Source organism: Argiope bruennichi, chromosome 9 (assembly GCF_947563725.1).
Source record: "Argiope bruennichi chromosome 9, qqArgBrue1.1, whole genome shotgun sequence".
Lineage (NCBI taxonomy): Eukaryota > Metazoa > Arthropoda > Arachnida > Araneae > Araneidae > Argiope > Argiope bruennichi.
In genome coordinates, this window is record NC_079159.1 from 77,246,969 (window position 1) to 77,266,991 (window position 20,023).

The 20,023-nt window shown below is 30.5% G+C and overlaps 1 protein-coding gene across 2 annotated transcripts in view; it reads right to left on the reverse strand.

Moving 5' to 3' along the window:
• Positions 1-20,023, reverse strand: part of LOC129983700 (tyrosine-protein phosphatase 10D-like) — a 175,415-nt gene that overhangs the window by 43,688 nt on the left and 111,704 nt on the right. For both annotated transcript variants that reach the window (XR_008785438.1, XM_056093287.1), the window contains exons 11-14: positions 17,625-17,767; positions 11,131-11,272; positions 6,208-6,486; positions 4,220-4,501 (exon numbers count right to left, since the gene is read on the reverse strand). Coding sequence is in view for 1 of the 2 variants with exons in the window: in XM_056093287.1 (XP_055949262.1) it covers positions 4,220-4,501; positions 6,208-6,486; positions 11,131-11,272; positions 17,625-17,767 (846 nt within the window). In the remaining variant the exon portion in view is untranslated. The remainder of the gene's footprint in view (positions 1-4,219; positions 4,502-6,207; positions 6,487-11,130; positions 11,273-17,624; positions 17,768-20,023) is intronic.

A 20,023-nucleotide genomic window follows, 5' to 3' on the forward strand; every position in this document is an offset into this window, starting at 1 on the left:
ATCATTTATTGAAGATCAGTTCTTGGTTAAGTTCTGAAAATATTAAAAGGCAACTATTGTAAAAAAATATATAAGTACTCAAAATGTGAAAATTCTAGGGAATCAGAAGGTGTGTGAAAAGTTGATTGCAAAATTCATCTTAAAAAATTATATTAAATAAATGTGCATTAAAAAACATCGGACAACGATATAAGCAAATTAAGCTTTAACTTTAGAGTAATAATATAAGAGTATTTTTAATAATAGTAGTTTTTTATTAAGAGTAACTTAACTTTTTACAGAATTTGATACAGAATATAGAAACATATTCCAAGACAGCGTGTGAGTGAATTTTGTGTTTGTACCAAGGATTTGAATGACAGATATATCTTTAATTCGCGTCAATTGATAAGCCACGTTTTGTTCCAAAAATGATAAGGCACTAGAAAAGATCTAAGAGATATATAAAGTCTACTATTTCTACAATGTTTCGTATCAATCAACGGCAAAATGGCTCTAACTGTACTTTCAAGCCACGGAATGCCAGATTTAAATAATAAACAATTAAAGGAAAATTATACACTTCAAAGCAAAATTATTGTGACCTCAATATATTGGTGTTTTTATCGTATTTGGATTATTCTGGCCATTTTTCGGATGGGTAAAATGTCACAAAAAAATTATAACCACTTTTTAAAATACAATAAGCGGTGCATTGTCCTTTGGAACTTCTTTCGGTTGCTCAGTAAAATATTAAAATTAACTATTTGTGATAGTTAACCTAGAGCGAACAGGATTATAAAAATTATTTCTTATACTTTTCCAGCTACGAAAAATTAAACATGTTTCTTCATTAACACTTTAAGTTCGGAGAACGGTGGCAGAACGGGTAACCTTCAACGGCGAAATGGTTGATGCCTCTCATTCTAGCGTTAAATGACTTCTCGTGTTGTAATTCCCCGTTTCCCAGTACTGATAAGACATTTACAGCCAGCTGTGTCGTCGCTGTCAATTACTAAACTCCTCGAGATAGCCAGATGGTGGATCTTTTCACCTGGGTGGTCTCGCATCTGTTCATTAGCGATTACAGTGAAAGACCACATGTGGGAATTCCTCGTCCAAGAGATATTGATAGTACCTTCAAAGAGAAAAGGGTGTCCAAACATCTGGATGCTAAATGTTTCTCATTGTGAAAAGAGTATGATAACTCCGTGTTCCGGAATTATCAGTTATAAAAGGTGCATCACTAAAAGGACCTTCCCACGACCGACTGGCGCCGCTGAGGGAGCATATTGCTGAACCCCGATTGGCCGAAAGAGAGCTGAAATGACCAATGTAAATTAAGAGGCGGAGAAAGTGCGGAGAATTTTTTTAGGGAGAGGGGAAGAAACGAATTGCAGGCAGACTATTGGACTACGTCCACGAGTTCGGAGTCCGATAACTACCCCTGGAGTGATCGTGTTGAGTAACAACCTGTTAGTTCCCTGTGGTGTTGTTTCTCCGTATTGATGGAGAACTAAGTTTCAAGATAAACCTTCGACTGTTGTGTCTCTTACTACAGGTGCAAATAACTATTTATTTTACCAAGATTAGAACAAGTTGTTCTTTTGTATATATAGGGCTGTAAAATAAAGAATTGTCTGGAAATTCTGCTTTGTTATTTGATCAGTCTAAATCAAGACATTACAGTGTCAATTATTCAACAGATCTTTCATAATGGCAGTGAAAGATCAAAGTTTCCTTTTCACTTGAATTTGGTATTCACCATAAACGTTAACTTAAATTCAGTGAGGCACTTCCGTTTCAGTTAATCATAAATCTTTACTTTTGTATCTTAATGACGTAATGAAAAACTAGAAGATATTGTTAAGAGTATATTGAAGAATTTTCACGGTCTTATTTTCATACGTGGAACGACGATTGTTCCATTTTTAAAAAAATATAATCAAAAGAAGATTGAAAATTATACAATGATGAAGTTGCATTAAAAAATGGGAAGTGGGTTATATACTCAAATACACATATTTTGTCTCCGTGGATATTCAAATATTCAAAACTATTTTTTATATGCGAATTAATGTGTTTGATTCAGTGTGAATTTTTTTCTTTAATTATTTTACAATTTTGTGTTGAAAAGAGTTATTCTTTATTTTTAGCTCGAATCTTATATCAAGAGAATAAATCTGACTTATCTATATCAAAAACATAGCATAATAATCTCAAATGAAAAAAAAGAATAAAAAAAGGTATATATATATATATATATATATATATATATATATATATATATATATATATATATATATATATATATATATATATATATTGTTGCCATCATAGGAATAAGAAATATAATAATAAGGTTTAATATTTATTCATTTTGAGTAGCATTTCAATTTATAAAATATCCAAATTATTCAAATTCTAGTTAGGTTTTTTTTCTGCTCAGGACGATATTGTATCTAGAAGAACTGATCTTAAAAATAATTTTGTAATACTTATTTACATAAAATTTTAATGCTTTTTTTTTCATTGAATATTCCTTTCATAGAAACGAATAACGTATTTATTAAAAATGAGTTTTTTAATACCATAATGAGACTAGGATCTAACATTTTTTTTATTAATCATAGATTTTTCGTAATCTTCATAGATTATATATTAGAATATTAAATGATGTTGACAATGGAAAAAAATGTTGGTGCATTTTTATATATTTTTGTATTTAGTTAGAATATAAAATATCAATATCATTTCATTTTTTATCAAAGACCCTTCAAGTTGAATAATTCATCAATATTTTATTTTATGAATCAACAGATCCATAATCTAGCAGTTATTGGCAATTCAAATTAAATAAAGCTTACTCAAAACTATTATGTCATAAAAATAGATTAAAAACGGAAATTATTTCTTTGTGCAATGATGGGATGGTTCCGGCATCGGAAATTGAAGTTTCTCAATTAGTATTACACCGTAAATAAACACGGCTTCGTGTACGTAATATTGATAATTACTCCATAGATGTAAAAGCAAAAATTGTCGACATGTATTGTTAAGTTTTAAAGGTTATTTTTTTCCTGTTCATTCAACTCAAGTCAACCCTTCAAAGAGGAAATCTGTAATAAAACTTGGTGAATCTATAACTAACAATCATCCATTACTCATGAAAAATTTATAAATAGTGAAGTAGAAAAATATAAAATCATTATGTAAGTATTAGGAAATATTAAATTTTACTTCAAAAAGAGAAATTTTGAAGTTGGACCATCCCCAAGAAATGAGATTCCTTCTTCCATATAGACAGGCTGAAGGATTTATAGCTTGATTATGCTACAGGTGACGAAAATTGACTCTATACAGTTTGTTTTATCTTCAAAATGCTTTTGTGAACGAAACGCGAAAATTAAAATAAGAAAAATAATGAACTTGCATTAACGACCATAAAAAAACTCTTTGTTGAGTATTAAAGCTATGGTTAAGATTATTATCTGCCAGTATGGACCCATTAATCCTCTCAGTATGGCAACTGACACTGAAATATTTGATTAAATGTAATGGATATTTGTTTTTTCACGTTCTTTATAGAATTTACAATGCAAATAAAAGAGATCGATATCCCACTTTTCTACACAAAACCAACTTTACGTGGAAGAATAATTACTTTCTATACATTCTTTTCCACTTTTCTACACAAACTAGTCAATGCAGAAGAATCATTATTTTCTACACACTCTTTTCTATTTTTCTACAAGAACTAGTATATGCAAAAGAATCATTATTTTCTACCCACTCTTTTCTACTTTTCTACACAAACTAGTCTATGCAAAAGAATCATTATTTTCTACCCACTCTTTTCTACTTTTCTACACAAACTAGTCTATGCAGAAGAATAATTATTTTCTACCCACTCTTTTCTACTTTTCTACACAAAACCAACTTTACGCAGAAGAATAACTATTTTACAGCTACTCTTTTCTACTTTTCTACACAAAGCAGTCTAAGCAGAAGAATAATTACTTTCTATAAAAGAGTGTATACACTCTTTTATATTTTCCTACACAAATCAATCTACGCAGAAGAATAATTATTTTCTACACATTTTTCCCCGCTTTTCTTGCCAAACTAAGCTGAAGAATAATTATTTTCTACACATTCTTTTACTCTTTTCTATACAAAACCAACTTTACGCAGAAAAATAATTATTTTTGTAACAAATCATTGAAGTAAATCTACTCACCTGATTCTAGAGTCTGGAATGTCTTGGATAGGGGTCTACTCCTCCGCACCGTGGCTGTATCATATCCACTGATGACAGACACCAGGAAAGTATAGTTGTGGTGAGGTTTCAGGCCTCGGAACGTATTCACTTCTTCAAAACTCACGTTCTTCACCAGGTGCCCGACTGGATCCTGGTACTCGATCTCATATCCATCCATTTCTCCTTGAGGCTTGTCCCAAGAGAGGGTGATTTCTGTGTCTGTTATAGTGGTGGAGCGAATCTCAGAGATGGGCTCGGGATCTGTCAAAAGAGTCGAACCATTAATGAACAACATGAATCCAGATTGCATCCTAGGCACCCATTTGTTTCATCTCCATATATGTGCATATTATTATAGGTATATTTACTTCTAAATGTATTTATTAATAAAATTAATTAATCAAATCAATATATTGTTAAAATCATTTGAATATTACCAGCATTAACATTTCCTCATGCTACATTTGTTTTAAGTAATTGGGAAATAAACGAAAGATTGAAGTTCAACTGAACACAATGTGGACGTTGAGTTTCTAATTAGTTAAATTACCTTGAAGTCCATACCAAATTGGAAAATTGATTCGTATTTGGATTGATTTGCATTGGAAAACTGATTCTGTTTCTTTTTAATAATTAAATTCTGTAAATAGGGAAATTTAAATTAGCGTTTAATCACTATCAATCACTCTGGTGAGATGAGCATGGGATATCTCTAAGCTTCTCATAAGAAAAGAATTAGAAAATTCAATGTACATAAGTAGAGTAAATTTAAATGCCCTTTCAAAGAGTGCCCCCAATTGCTTGCAAATTATCCACATCGAAAGAAAGTATGGATCAAAATTTTATTCTGAAAGATAAAAATGAGAAAATTTTTGAAAAACTAAATGATTAATTTTTCTAGAGGAAGCAAACTAAATTTATGGAAAATTAAGGATTCTTTGTTGACATTAAATTGAAAGTAGTAAAAATATGGCAATTGATTTAACAGATTAAAAAACTGTGATCAATAATTTGATTGTCATGTATGAAAATTCAAGTTCTGGCAGACAGTGAACTGAAGATACTTTAGCTCTCTGTTTGGAAAAGTAATTTGAAAAATAACTACAGTAGTATTACTACAGTCTTATTACTGTATTACTATAGTCTTATCATTGTAAAAACAACTACACTCCTACTATTGCATGGAGCCTTTCATTAAGTTGTTAAACATAATGATTTTGCTAATTTATTTTTGAATATATTTTATTTAGAAATTGGAAATAGATTTCAATGAAGTAGGTTAAAGTGAATAAGAGTACGATTTCATGCCAACAGGTAGTGGGTTGATGAAGTGTTTGAGCTCAAAACTTCGTTACCTATGGACGTTGTCATTATTGGAAGAAAAAGCATTGCAAATACAGCTTGTGTTTACAGTTTTTTAGAAAATTTCTGCGCCATTTAATTAATGTTTAAAATGTAGAGACTATTTTTCAAAATGCTCGATCTAATAGTTTCTTTTCTGGTTTGTAATCGTGATTTCCATGATAGAAGGGCGTTGAAAAAATATTTCAAGGGGTGTTGATTCCATTCATCTTCTGCAATTTTCCAGATAAAATGATGGTAAATTTTTGCCTAGCAAAAGCTTTTTTCGGCATATTTAAGGTACAACAATCCATATGAAAAACGGTAAACGATTTTGAAAATGTTTACATGCATGCACCTCTATTAGTCTTCATTTTTTTCAAGGAATACAATGGTACTTTTCGAAGTAGGACTTGTATAATTTTAAATATAAGTTAAAAAGTAGTAGAAATATATTCTTCATTTCGAATGATACGCTATTGCCAGAATATTTTTCCAAACCATTTGCTTTTTTAGAATTCTTTATCAACATCATTCTAAAAATGTGTAAATACTCTTTGTATACAGATATGAAATAAACATGATTGGCTTCATATATTTTGCTTGTTCTTCAACAAAGAACTTACACAGTCTGGTCTGCCGGTGGATGGGAACGCTGCTGACCCCTCCGCTCACTGTCCATATGGTGATGTCATAGAGCTTCCCTGGCACCAGATTGTCGAAAAGTACCAGACGATTGGTGTCGTTGAAGAGCTTCTCCTGGGCAGGTACAGAAGAGTCACTCAACTGAAATCGGTATCGGTCGAATACTACGCTGCGACGCGGGGTCGGGGTGTACTTGATGCCAAGTGTCTTGGTCTCATGTTCCCGGGTGACGATATTGATCACGGAATCGATGACTGGTTCTGTAAAAAAGTAATAATAGATTTAGTTTCCAGATAAAAGAAGTAATATTTAAAAAATATTATATTAAAAAGGGATATCAGGTTGATCAAAACACAATGGAGTCAATTGATGCAACTTTATAGCCATGTAAAATAATTGCATGCGATCTAACACATTGGAGTTTGCAGAAGAGTTTGAACCTTAGGACCAGAAGACAGACAGTTCGATAATCGAGCCATCAAACATCAAAGGAATATAAAGTCTGGAGCATGATTAATCTAGAAAGATCAAACATACACCTCTTGTGCGGTATTAAAGTATGGCCATTGGCTCAAAAGTCCCCTCCTTCACGATTCAAAACAGTGAGTACCGACCCCAAAGAGTTTTCGTGTAGTCTCGAAACTAAGCTTCACTCAAAATTAATTAATTAATATCTAATTGCTTAGTAACTTATATGTGCCAGGATGTCATGTCGCTTTTTTTCTTGCAAGTTGTGTCCAGGTTTCCAAAATTAATTGGCACATTTGATGAATGTCATTGCATCGATTGAGTTTAATTGAAAGTAATAAAGTAGTAATTCAGTAATTTATTACAGAATTTGGTGTTAGGCAAATATCGCGTATCGCCAAACGGAACACAAAATTTCGACTAAAATTATGTTTTTAGCCTCAGTTTTTAGAATACAATATTAAAAAAAGAATTTTTGTCAAATTTTATTTCATTATTTAAATAAAAGAACAAAAGTAATTAGATAAAATAAAAACAGTAGCGAAAGTGATTTAAAATCGCGAAAGTGTCATTTTTTAAAAATTCTTTTTAACTCCGATCTGTAAATTTTTGAGATCACAGAAATATCACGTGCAGGAAAGTTGCTCGAATTCTTGCCATAACGAAATAAAAGTACTGTCAAATTACTTAATTTTATGTGAATTTACTTTAAAAGTGTGAAAAAAGATTCAGCAAATTGCCTCACAGAGATTACAATTAAATATTAAATAAGTAGCTATTAATTAAAGTTGGTCATCCAAATGCTGTTCAAAATTATGAAAAACGTTCTAAAAACCCTAGTATTGCATCGAAATGAGGCACTAATAGTAACAAAATTAAACTTTAAACTCAAAGAGTTAAGTTTAACTGTACTGAAAGGTGACCACGTTAAACCTGAAACTGTCATTAGATGAGTTTGTAACGATAAAATATTTCATACTGATGATTTCAGCAATTTTTTTTCTAATGAAATCTCTGAACATTTTCTGGAATTAAAATTCAGCCTACGAAGTCTGTTTAACGCAATTAAATAAAAATATACTCGGATATGTCCAATAGTTTAGAAAGAAAATCACGTAGTTTCAAATCCCATACGGCTAAAGCTTTTATCGAACTTGAAGGTCTCATTTCATACTACCCAGGCTTAGCAGACAAAGAATGCATCTGTAATCAATTAACAAACCCGCATCAGAATTGTTTCGGAAATACCTAAAACACTTTAGTCTGCTAATCGTAAGCTTTATCATTCATTTTAGTGTAATTAATCGATATAGTTTGTTGAATCAAGCACTTCGTTTTCTCAATTTAAAATGTCTATCTCAATTAGAATCTACGTAAAGTAATCGTTAATAAAACATTTAATTTTAGATAATCATTCAAGGGACCAGACGCTCTAATTTGGCCTGAATGGATCAGAAATTTGATTATTTGTTTTCGATTGAAAATATAGCATAAATTTGTCTTGGCTTTAAATAAAATGTCTTATCTGTACCCGATTTTTAACTATAAGTAAATTGCTCATTTTAAAACAAATTTTTAAAAAAGATTAGTAAAATTTAAAAGCATTTAAAGATTTTAGTCCAATTTTTGCCTATCATAGAATATGATTTCTCTAATGTAACCAACGTAGATAAGTATATATATAAAAAAAGGATAAATAAATAAAGACTAACCACCTTCTCCAATCAGCTGCTGGCTCATCAAATTAATTTAGTCATGCCAACCAATTTAGATGAGCAACATCTTAAATATAATTTATCATAACAAAAAAATTAATTTAAATCATGCTTAAAGTATTCCGAATGGCTAGCTATGCTTCGAAATGGCGAAATTTATTGGTTTTATTGTTGATTCTGGGTCTATCAATCTGTTGAAATTAGAGGGGTGAAGTATCATGATGCTTAGATGATTGAAGACTTATTCAAGCATCATGAGTTTTTCATTAGAAATAAAAATTAGCGATATTGCTATAGTAGTTAGAGCTGGGGAACTCAGGACTTTCTCCCCATAAAATAGGTGCAGTAAAGTAATGTCGAAATTTCTCTCGAAAATGTGACTTAGCGGGGGACATTGCTGACAAAACGTGGAATCATCGGTTTTCAAACGAAATATAAAGTGACGAAATTGAATCAATTGTTCGAACTAGATGATATTGCTAAATTATTTTAATTTAATAGATGTTAGTAAAACTTCTTACTAATGCATTTTATTTCTTCTTGCTGTTTTTTTATTTTCTCATAGAAGTAGCGTACTTTGTAATTGTAAAAAATAAAATCGAACTTGGGATTTCAACGAATTTCTATTTTTCAGATCTTCTCCAGTTCGAAAAACACATTTTTCGAATTATACTTCCCTGTCTGTGAAACGCTATAATTAAAAAAGGTTTTTAATTAGACAAATGAAATTCGATATAAGATCTCTAATCCTGATCATTCCTATCAGATTTTGAATCAAACCATCCAAACGAAAATTGTCAGTTCGATTGTTTGAATGTAAGCCTACACGATAGTAACAAAACGATCAGTAGATGAATAAAATTTGTTACGCAGATTTAACATCTGAAATGTAGAAATTTATAAAATTTGAAACCAAATGTGTCGAAGGATTGGCTATATGTCTTTCTGTACTTTCATAAGTATGTAAATGCAATAATTGAAATACATAATGACTTAACTAGTTAACTGTTTTGACCTCTTCGGAAATGCGTATCTAAAATGTATCGTAAAACTAGCGATGACGAGTACACTCGCCAAACGCAGACTATGTGTAATATGAAATTATGTTGTGATGAAATGACTTTTATTCTTTTATTTCATTAATCACATTCATTTATTTACTTAGACTATTGTACATTTTTTGCATATGAACGAACATAAAAAATTGATTTATTACATTAATTTTTAGAGAATGGTATTGAGGTATGGTATGGTATAGCGCATAATAATCTTTTATTTGTTCCTATGGTTTAAACTTAGTCTCAAAATATTTTAAACATCTTGAAATTTACGAATATGTTGGAGTTTTTACTAAAATTGAAATTCAAATTGCAAATTGTCACTACTTATTACTTCTGACGATTAAACTCGTTATAACGCAAAATGTTGTACTTTTTCCGTGACTAGTATACTCGTCAAAAACAGTTGTATAAAATTTGTACAGTCAGTACAAAAACAGTCGTACAAAATTTGTAGTCTGTACAAAAACAGTCTTACAAAATTTTTACAGTCAGTATAAAAACAGACGTACAAAATGTGTACAGTCAGTACAAAAACAGTCGTACAAAATGTGTACAGTCAGTATAAAAACAGTCACAAAATTTGCTGGCGATTTTTGTGACTATAATTGCAGTTTTGTATCAAATTTTTGGTTTCAATTAGTCAAGATAAAGGAGTCCAAAATATACACTCCATTTTCTGGTATTTATGGATTAATTGCATCCCAGTTATTAATCGCCAAAAATCGCACTATAATATGAAGATTTTCCGTAGTTATTATTCGCCAACGGCATACGGTTAAAAATACATAAGTGCATTTACTAGAAAGTATACGAAATAATTTCAGAGAACGCACTCCCACTAGTTTTCTGTAAATGCTTTGAAAAGTTACTTTTTCGTCGTTTTGGAATGATTTTTTTTTTTTAATTTTGTCTGGCTAAAACTAATATTTTTATCTCTATTAACTAGCTTTGCAGAGTGCATTCCGGATTAAAATTCTGAAATTTGATCGCATTACATATATATAAAGATTTTCGAATCCTGTCGGCTAAAAAATATATAACATATTTTTGGTTTAAGTAGAATGCAGGTTCGAAGCAGTGAAGAGATTTGGAATTTTTAATTCCGTTTTATTCTCTCTCGGGAGGCAAACTTACTTTTATTCTCTTTTAGGAAATTCGAAGGAATATTATTTATTCTTTTTCTTTATTCAAAAAAAAAACAAAAAAACTTTTATTCTCTATCGGGAAATTACTTACAAGAAGGCGTTGTGCGGCACAAAAGCAGAAGGCAAAAAAGGGACGAAGAAATGATCACTAGTCTTATATAACATAGGATTTCTGGCCAGGCGCCAATTCAATACACGTGTGACCTTTTGAAGGGTAAAAGTATCACTTTCATTTAATACGTAGTACTGATGGCGCATTATTTTTACAGAGGAATTAATTAAACCTAAAGTGGAATTGGATCACGAAATAAGAGAATATTTTAGAATGAAGTTACAATGGGCTAAATTAAGATAAAATCTTGGAAATTAATTTGGATTAGATTAAGAGTTTAAAATATCATTACATATACATATATTATAAACTTAGCAATATTTAATACGGAGTCGAAAAAAAACAGTGAAATAAAGGAATAATTAGTAATCAAAGAAGAGATAAAGGAAACTAAGGTACTAACTTGTTCTTGTCTGTACTGTGATTCCTTCGCTTCTGAGGTTGTGGCTCACTGCATAGAAGCGGAATGAATAGAGTTCCCCCGGTTTCAGTTCGTCAATGATGACGTCCATCTTTTCCATAGGTTTCGTATCGTTCGCTGCAACCTAAAACATGATATTTTAACAGCATATGCTCATTCGAATGGATCTATGCAAGATGTTTAATTTAATTGTGGCCCGATAGCTAATTCATAAACCGTTCAAGAACTTATACTTTTAATTGGAAAAATGGCTCTGTTGGTGCAAAGAATTATATCCTATGTTGTTTGAACCAATAAAAATACTAATAAATCGTTAAACGGTTTCCCAATTTTGTAAGTCATATTTACTAAAATATTCTTGATACTTAACACTTCACATTTTAATGAAAAGGATTTATGCTCTCCTGAATTTTAACTTATACGCTGAGTTTGCTGCTTATTTTTGGCTAAGGGCAAGCTTTGCATGTGTAAAAGTAGAATATTCTATCTGGAAATCTATTAAAATAGTCCAAAATCTTTTATAATACTGATACTCAGAGTTTTTATAATTGAATCTGCTTGGGTCACAGAATAGTAAAAACATTTTTTATTTAAAATTTAAAATGTAAAAAATATTGTATTAAAGTTGATTGATAAAACCATGGATTGTATAAAAATTCGTAATTTTTTCAGCAATATATTTATTGACTGAAAGAACATAAAATAAGATTCTTCGCGTTCATTTATTTTACGTTCCAAATGGAACCATATATCTATTCCTAACGGTTTAGAAAATTAGTATTTGAGCAACAATTATACCACTTCGGCCAAAAAAGTAAATTTTTTTTTTTTACTTTTAATTGTCATTATCAAAGCAACCATCATTAAAAATATTTTACTTGCTATGACGAATGTTATCTCTTGAATGGAAATCGAACTGTAAGCAACATGTCATATTTATAATTAACTTTGCTGTAGCAACATTAAAAGGGTTTTACTGCTTACTAACTCTGAGTCTTAGCATAAGTCATTCAAGAAACATGATGCTTCCTCGAAAGTGGCAATCATTCATTAGTTGGCGATGTTGTAGGCAGTTGCCATTACCCAATAGATTTCTTCATGGTATTTCTAATTCATGTGGGCGTAGGGGAACTTAAACAGCTTATCGAACGAAATATCCGTCAGAAAAGTGAAGGAAAGGCTAGTTTCGAAATTATTCTATCTAAATGGTTGACTCAGTGGATAACATTGGCGTTTAAAAGCAGACTTTAATGTAAAATACCAAAATGATTATTTTTCTTCCGAATCTCTATATTGATATAGTTTTGCGAGTAACAGAGACTTTGAAGACTGACTTTATAAACTCAGTCAGGTTTTTCCCTTCATTGCCTTGGGTGGATTATGCCAAAAATTTGCGTCATAATCATATGACTTGGCAACAATACCAGCTGTTCTACGCATTTAACATGATATGTAATATAATATTTGTTAATATAACATATTAACCATTAACATACGATTTGTTAATGATACATTGGTTTATGTTGTATATTTTTGTGTACGTTTTATGTGGGTGTCAGGTCCCTCGATTATCGCCTGGAATGAATTAGCGTATAATTTGGCAAAAGAAATGACGGAAAATACTCTTGTCATTGGAAATACTTTGAAAGACCTAATTTCGAAACTGAAAAATACTTCGTACCATACCACGATAAATAAATTTTGAAATAGCAAATATTATTAATATTAGGAGACATTCCAAATATTAATGCAATAACATCCTCGCTCAGAAAGTGGAATGATGACATTATTATATCTAAAGTGATCAGAAAAATTAATTTTAACACCAGAAATGTTGAATCGCCTCCGTCTTCATATTAATATCGTATGTCATAAATGGTTGACTCAGCGGATAACATTGGCGTTTAAAAGCAGACTTTAATGTAAAATACCAAAGATGATTATTTTTCTTCTGAATCTTTATATTCATATGGTTTTGCGAGTAATAGAGACTGAAGATTGGCTTTATAAGCTCAGTCAGGTTTTCCCCTTCATTGCCTTGGATGGATTGTGCCAAAAATTTGCGTCACAATCATATGACTTGGCAACAATACCAGCTGTTCCACGCATTTAACATGATATTAACAGAGTAATAATGTACTCCTCTTACGTGGACAGATTTTGACTTCAAATCAACAAGCAAGAAAACATTTTGTCTCTTAGCCAAAGTTATGGAAAACAAAACAATTTTTTTTCCAAATTTCTTTGTAAATGAGGAAGTACTTCAAGATCTATTAACTGCAACTGCGTCATTCAATAGGTATACCGAAATGACACAATAAGAGTGCAGTCGTTCAGGATAGGTGTTTTTGTTTACAATCTCAGGTATAGAAAAGTAACAATCCTCAGGAAGTGAGAGTCCTTTTGTCTGAAGAGATGAAAGACAGATACCATTTTTAAAAAATCTGGGGAGTTTTCAGAATGTGAAAAAAAAAATGTTTTGGATATGGCTAGTTAATTTGTATTGAGTGGTCGAGAGGGAGGACTATGAAAATGGCATTCCGGAGTAACCTCTGAGATTTTCATTGAAATGAATAAACGACAATAGCTATTGTTCAAACGTGAATTCTTTTTGATGTTTCAATTTAATCTTTAGATATAATGACTTCTTATAATAAAATTGTACAAAAAATGTATGCAAGCAGTATAAATAAATAGATTTACCCTACGTACCAGTAATGTATACTTGAATATTCAAAACTTGCTCTCAGTAAGACCTGTTACTTTTTCCCACAAAAGCCACTTTGAAGCTCAGGTATATATAAAAAGTGTAAATAAATTGATTTTCTATAGACACCAGTTGTGTGCACTTGCGTGTTCAAAACTTGTTCTCAGTATGTTATATAAGGGACGACGGCCCTTGTGCTTTTTCATACAAAAGTAAATTTGAAGCCCATGGTCACACTGTATTGTGACATCACATTCTACTTTCTTCTGAAGGATACGCAATGGATTCCAAAATTGTATTGATGTCAGGCACTGAGCACAATACATGAACCTGTAAGTCACTTTTCAGTGACCAAAATATTCACAACACAGAAATTTCTATTGCAATTAAATTAGTAGATTCCTATTAAATCATAGACTTATTGAAACATAGTCCCAGAGAATTATATTTTCCGTTTAAACATACTCTTTTTATCGCTTATGGATGATTAATAATCATTCTTAAATATAACAAGGTTCATTTTATCGTTCTAATTCTTTCCCTGGCCAAAATTAATTCGCCATATTTCCAGAGATGCTAGCTTCATCTTGTTTAGATAAGCCCGAAAGTGGGTTTATCTAATCATTAATTTCTATCCGGACGGCGCTTGATTGATCGGCGACATCCATGATTTAACGCATTCTGCGTCTAGTGCCCATTAAATGAATATATTCCTTCGGCTTAAGTAAATATAGTCATCCTCACAAGCACGCCTATAGATGATTCTAGGAGAAGATGTTATATTGACAAGAATGTTTGATAACTCAGTATAAGCGTGCATAATCGCAAATGGATGATGTGTCGATTTGTCTAATAAAAATATTTATGGCAAAAGTCCAGGTTTAATTATTCGCTAAGATTTAGTTAGATAAAAGTCTAATGCATATTTAAATGTAATCCTACTTGATTAAAATAGAAAAATGTATGGAAATAATAATAAAATAGGAAATATCAATTTAAAATATGGCTATCTGTAATTTCACTTTATTTAGAGTAATCCGCCTTTGCCGATTATCTTGTTAATTCAAAATATTGACTTTCTTTGTTGCTAATCTATAAATATAGAATATGGAAACAATAATAACATAGGTTGGTTAGTTATATTAACGTCCCGTTTTAAGCAACACGAGGGCTATTTTGGGACGGACCTCGTTATTTTGAACCGTGGTCAGATGACGAGGACGACACCTGTGCTGGAACTCCCTCTCCACACCACGCCACACCAGCAGGGGGACGTTTGGCCTTGACGGATTTAACATGCAACAGACCTCCTTACACGACGGTTCTTCAGTGGAATCGGGTTTCGAACCTGAAACCCTACGGCTCAAGAGCTAAGACCTTACCACCAGGCCACCGCGGCCCAATAACGATATAGGAACATATGTGGAAGTAATAATAATATAGGAACATATATGGAAATAATAATTATATAGGAAATATAAATCTAAAATATTTTTATGTAAAATTCCACTTTATTTCGAGCTATCCGCCTTTGGCGATTATTTTGTTAACTCAAAATATTGGCTTTCTTTGCCGCAAAATATAAATATAGACTATGGAAATAATAATAATGTAAGAAAATATATGGAAGTTATTAAAATATAGAAAATGTAAATCTAAAATATAGTAATATAAAATTCTATTTTCTTTAGAGTCATTTGTCTTTATCGGTTATTTTGTTAACACAAAATATTAGCTTTACTTGCTGCTGAAATATAGGCTTTTAAATTTCACTCTGTTATTTGATCGCCTTATTTGTTATTTTACAAAAAATAAGAATTTAATGGGATTCAATCTATTACAAATTACTGCGCAAGTAAATTAAAAAGTGTGTACATTAAGCGGCTACACAACCTTTAATGCTTCGATTTTTTTTTATGATTTTATTTGATAGCAGGAACTTTTCTGGACATTTTTTTGGTATTGTACATGTGTGTACGTAAATTAGATTAAAAGATATCGCAAAAAAAGTGAAGGTCATTGTTGATTTTTCACTCAGCAACCTTTAATTTTAAAGCCATTTTTCTCAGCTTGCGCACTGGATTAAACAAAAATGGTTCATCGTATCAATATGAAATTTACAAGTATGCTTATAGACACATAATAAAGAAAATCACGCAAAGTATTATAATGTATACTTTATTTTCAGTGCTAGCTAATATGCAATAAATGTTTTAAAAACGCTTTACCTTGTTTTAACAATATAAAAAGTCAAATAATCCCAGTAAATCTATTAAAATATTTATCACTTTGCATGATTATCAAATTACATTCCTTGTGAGTAGATTGATGTAACATTTGTTAATATAAGTTGCTTATATTTTGAAAACTTTGCACGCAAACAAATTGTGTCTTCAACAATTTATATGAAACATGTTTTTCTCACACATATTTTAATTAATGAAAATTATTTCACTGACTTAAAAATTCATAATTATATGATTAAATGTCTTATAAAACTGTGATAAAAAATCTATTAAGTTTAAGATCTTTTCATCCGTTAGGAAGAGCTGCATTTGACCAACTTTCGAGGTTTCTTTTAGCTGATATCTCTGTAACCCTTTGATAAATAAAGGAGAAAATGGAAGTTCTACTTAGGAGTAATGTCCAAAATAATAATAATAATAATAATCTAAATTTTTCTCAAAAGCACGCGATTAAATATTTTAAGAAAGCAATAAAATTAGTTTGATTTTGATAACAATAATAAAAACATTGTAATAGAGTACGTATAGAATTAAATTTAAAAAAAATATATTAAAATTAAAGAAAAAATGGTATGAAAATGAAACTGGAATCATTAAAAAGCAGTTTTTCTAATTTTAAGTCAGTGTAAAATTTCTATTTGTGAGACAATATTTTGAATTAATATAGCTGAAAAATGCCTAAAATTAGCCTTTTTTAGTTAATATATCTTAATTCATTTTTGAACTTTGAAAAGCTGATAGTGGCGTTCCTCTCGTTTAGAAAAGCATTTATGTTCAATTTGATCATTATCTAACAAAAGCTATATATTTGTATAAAATAACAAATATTCATATTTATTTATATAGATATTTATATCAATTCAGCTCTTTTTTTAAGACCATGTTGTGAAATCCATGTCTCTGATAAGCTAATTATTTTCTACTTTTTAGTATTAACTCCATGCCTTCCAGTGGTACCACGTTGTTATCACATGAAAACTATGGAGCAAATGCCGATGACACCACATTGGTGCCATGCGAATTTTTATTCGTTTTATGATTTTTTTAAATTTTATTTTGATTATTCACTATTAATTATTATTTATATTATGAAAATTATTATTATTTCAATTATTTATTTATTTATTTTATGAAAACCTCTGCAAACCGCTAGCGATATAAGTCCTACTGGCGCCAAACAAAAGAATTCCAATAAAACATGCACATAACGGCATAATGTTAAATAAAATTTCGCTTTAAACAATTTTTATATACATAATTTATTATGTAAAAATTCCATATTTATCATTTTGCCTTTCTTATATTTTCTATACACTTCTTCAGTGGTAAAGCATATAGTACATATTGAAGAAAAATTGCTTTACATCTTCTAAGATATTCAAAGAAAATAAAACTAAAATATTTTTAAAAATATATTTTTATATCTTGTTTAGGGACTCCATAAAATTTTGATTTTCCCATATAATCTATAAGCCCATTTTTCCTACATAAGTATATTTATAAGAAATTATTTCCATCCTTACCTGGAGGGATTTCTGGTTCTGAGGATCGTCAATGGGGTTGTAGAGGATGATGTAGTAATCCCGATACCCCTCCGGGACCTCCCATTCAAAAGTGATGTTGTACGAGTCCAGAGTCTCCTTAACCTTTTTGATGGGTTTTGGATCTGCGGAGAGCATCATGTATATAAACATTACGCATTGAAATAAAAGTTCAGTGATTGTATAAGAATCGCATTTTATGACGAAGTAAGGAAAAGCGCGTTTCCGTTTTGAAAGGAAGACACCATTTCCGTTCTTCCTTTTAAGAAAGTATCATTTTCATGATTTGTTTTTAAGAAAAAAAAATGCACTTAAACGATTTAAAAAGAAAATATATATTTTTTGGAGGAAATAAATATTTCAGCAATAATTTGATGGTATCAAATATTTCTGTTTCTTTTATTTAAGCGGTTTTAAATTTCTAGACGGAAGAAAAAATTAAAGGAAATTCTAATCTCTAGACCGAAATATTGTATTATGATAATGCTTTATTTAGATTTAATTCTTTTGTATTTATCTATTTTTTGAAAATAAAACAAAAACTTACTTATAGCAGCAATAAGGGCACATAAACAGTATATTAATATTTTCACAGTGCAACTGTGCATAAACGCAAGATACCGTAAAATATATTTAAAAACATTTCTAAAAATTGGAAATAAAGAAAAAATGAGAGGAATTAAAATTTCTATAGCTAAAAAGATTTTTTCTTTAATTTTAAAGGAAGAAAAAACCGTTTTCTTGCGCAAATAAACTGTGACAATTGATAAAATAATTGACAAAAACTGGTACAATTTCGAGTAATTTTTTTTTATTTAAAAAGCTTGTTACAATTTTGAATAAGACTTTCTCTATCAGAATTTACTATCCAAGAAGTAATCCTGTACCGAATTTGGTAACTCTGGATCCAGCAGCATATCCTAAACAGCATTTCGAAAGATTTTCACTTTCTCATTTACTAAGTGTAAAAAGAAAAAAATACTGTAGCTGTCGAAAAATTTGAATTCCAAAGTTTAACAAATATCCATGTTTCAGAGTCCAAAACATACATTCTTGGAATTATGTTTATTTGCCTGTCAGCGAAAACGATAACCCTTGATTTATTACACACTTCTTCAATATAATCTCTCATTTCATCAGACTTAACTTAATCGCATTTGAGGATTAGTCCAATCCTAAGGCATGAAAGATGGGGGAATTCAATTTTCACCTACTTCTCTGTAAGAATATACACAAGGAATATTTAGCCTAGGAACTTTCTGATTGGCCTTGATGGTGATAACACCATTGAATAATAGCATAAACATGAAATACCCTCATCCATTTAATATAAAATTGAATTATGTGAATCGTATGTGAATGCGTTCATAAGATAGATAAATAAAGTTAATCCACGTAAAATAATGCAGTTCACAATCAAGATCACCAGTAGCTTAATGGGGTTAAGACATTGAATGGCTTGGCATTATGGAATCGAGGAAAATAGTTAAGGATTTTGAACGTGATTATGATTTTGGCTAGATTATTCACACATCTGGAAGATCGATTCTCTTTAATTATGAATTGCTTACTGCATTTGGGAAAGTTTCTGGAGATTTTCTTCAATATGAAACAGAGATATGGGTCAGTTTTTCTGGAAATCTTCAAGCAAGGAGTATTGCTTTAAAATACAGAAAGTAATTCAGGCACATATCTCATGTGCTGCTAAAATACTCTGGATGAATTAACTTACAATTTTTTTAATCAATATATTTACAATTTTGGCCAATTAAAAAGATATTTATAATAAGATCATATTCTACAATTTATTATTTTAGCTTGTTTTGTTTCGATTTCTCGCTTTCAGATATGCAGATAATGAATAGACAAGCCCACAGATAGTAAACCGTTATATGGGCTTGTTCAAAATTTGATATAGATTTACAATTTTAAGAATAAGGACATTCAGGTCGATGAATTTTCGACTGATTAATGCACGTAATGAGCTATAACGGCATAGAAGACAAGTTCCAGAAGTTGGAACCTTGGAGGTTTTTTTAATAGTTCAAATGCGTATACATGGAAAGAAGAGTCAATCGCACCTCTAGATACAAAAGGGATTCCGATCACCAAATTTGGTAACAAATATACAAATTTGGACAAAAGACTACAAATCAAATTTCACTATTATAGTTTGCTCCATTTTTGAATTATCGTGTTCGCAGTAAAAAAGAGGGTGTATTGTGGGGTGGTTTCCTAATTTCAAAAAATAAAAAATAAATAAAATTTTCACAATCAACAATAACGGCACAGAATTTTCTCGAAGTTGGAACCTGGAAGTTTTTTCCTAGTGGTTAAAATGTGTATACATTAAAAGAAGAGTCACCCGCATCCTCTATATA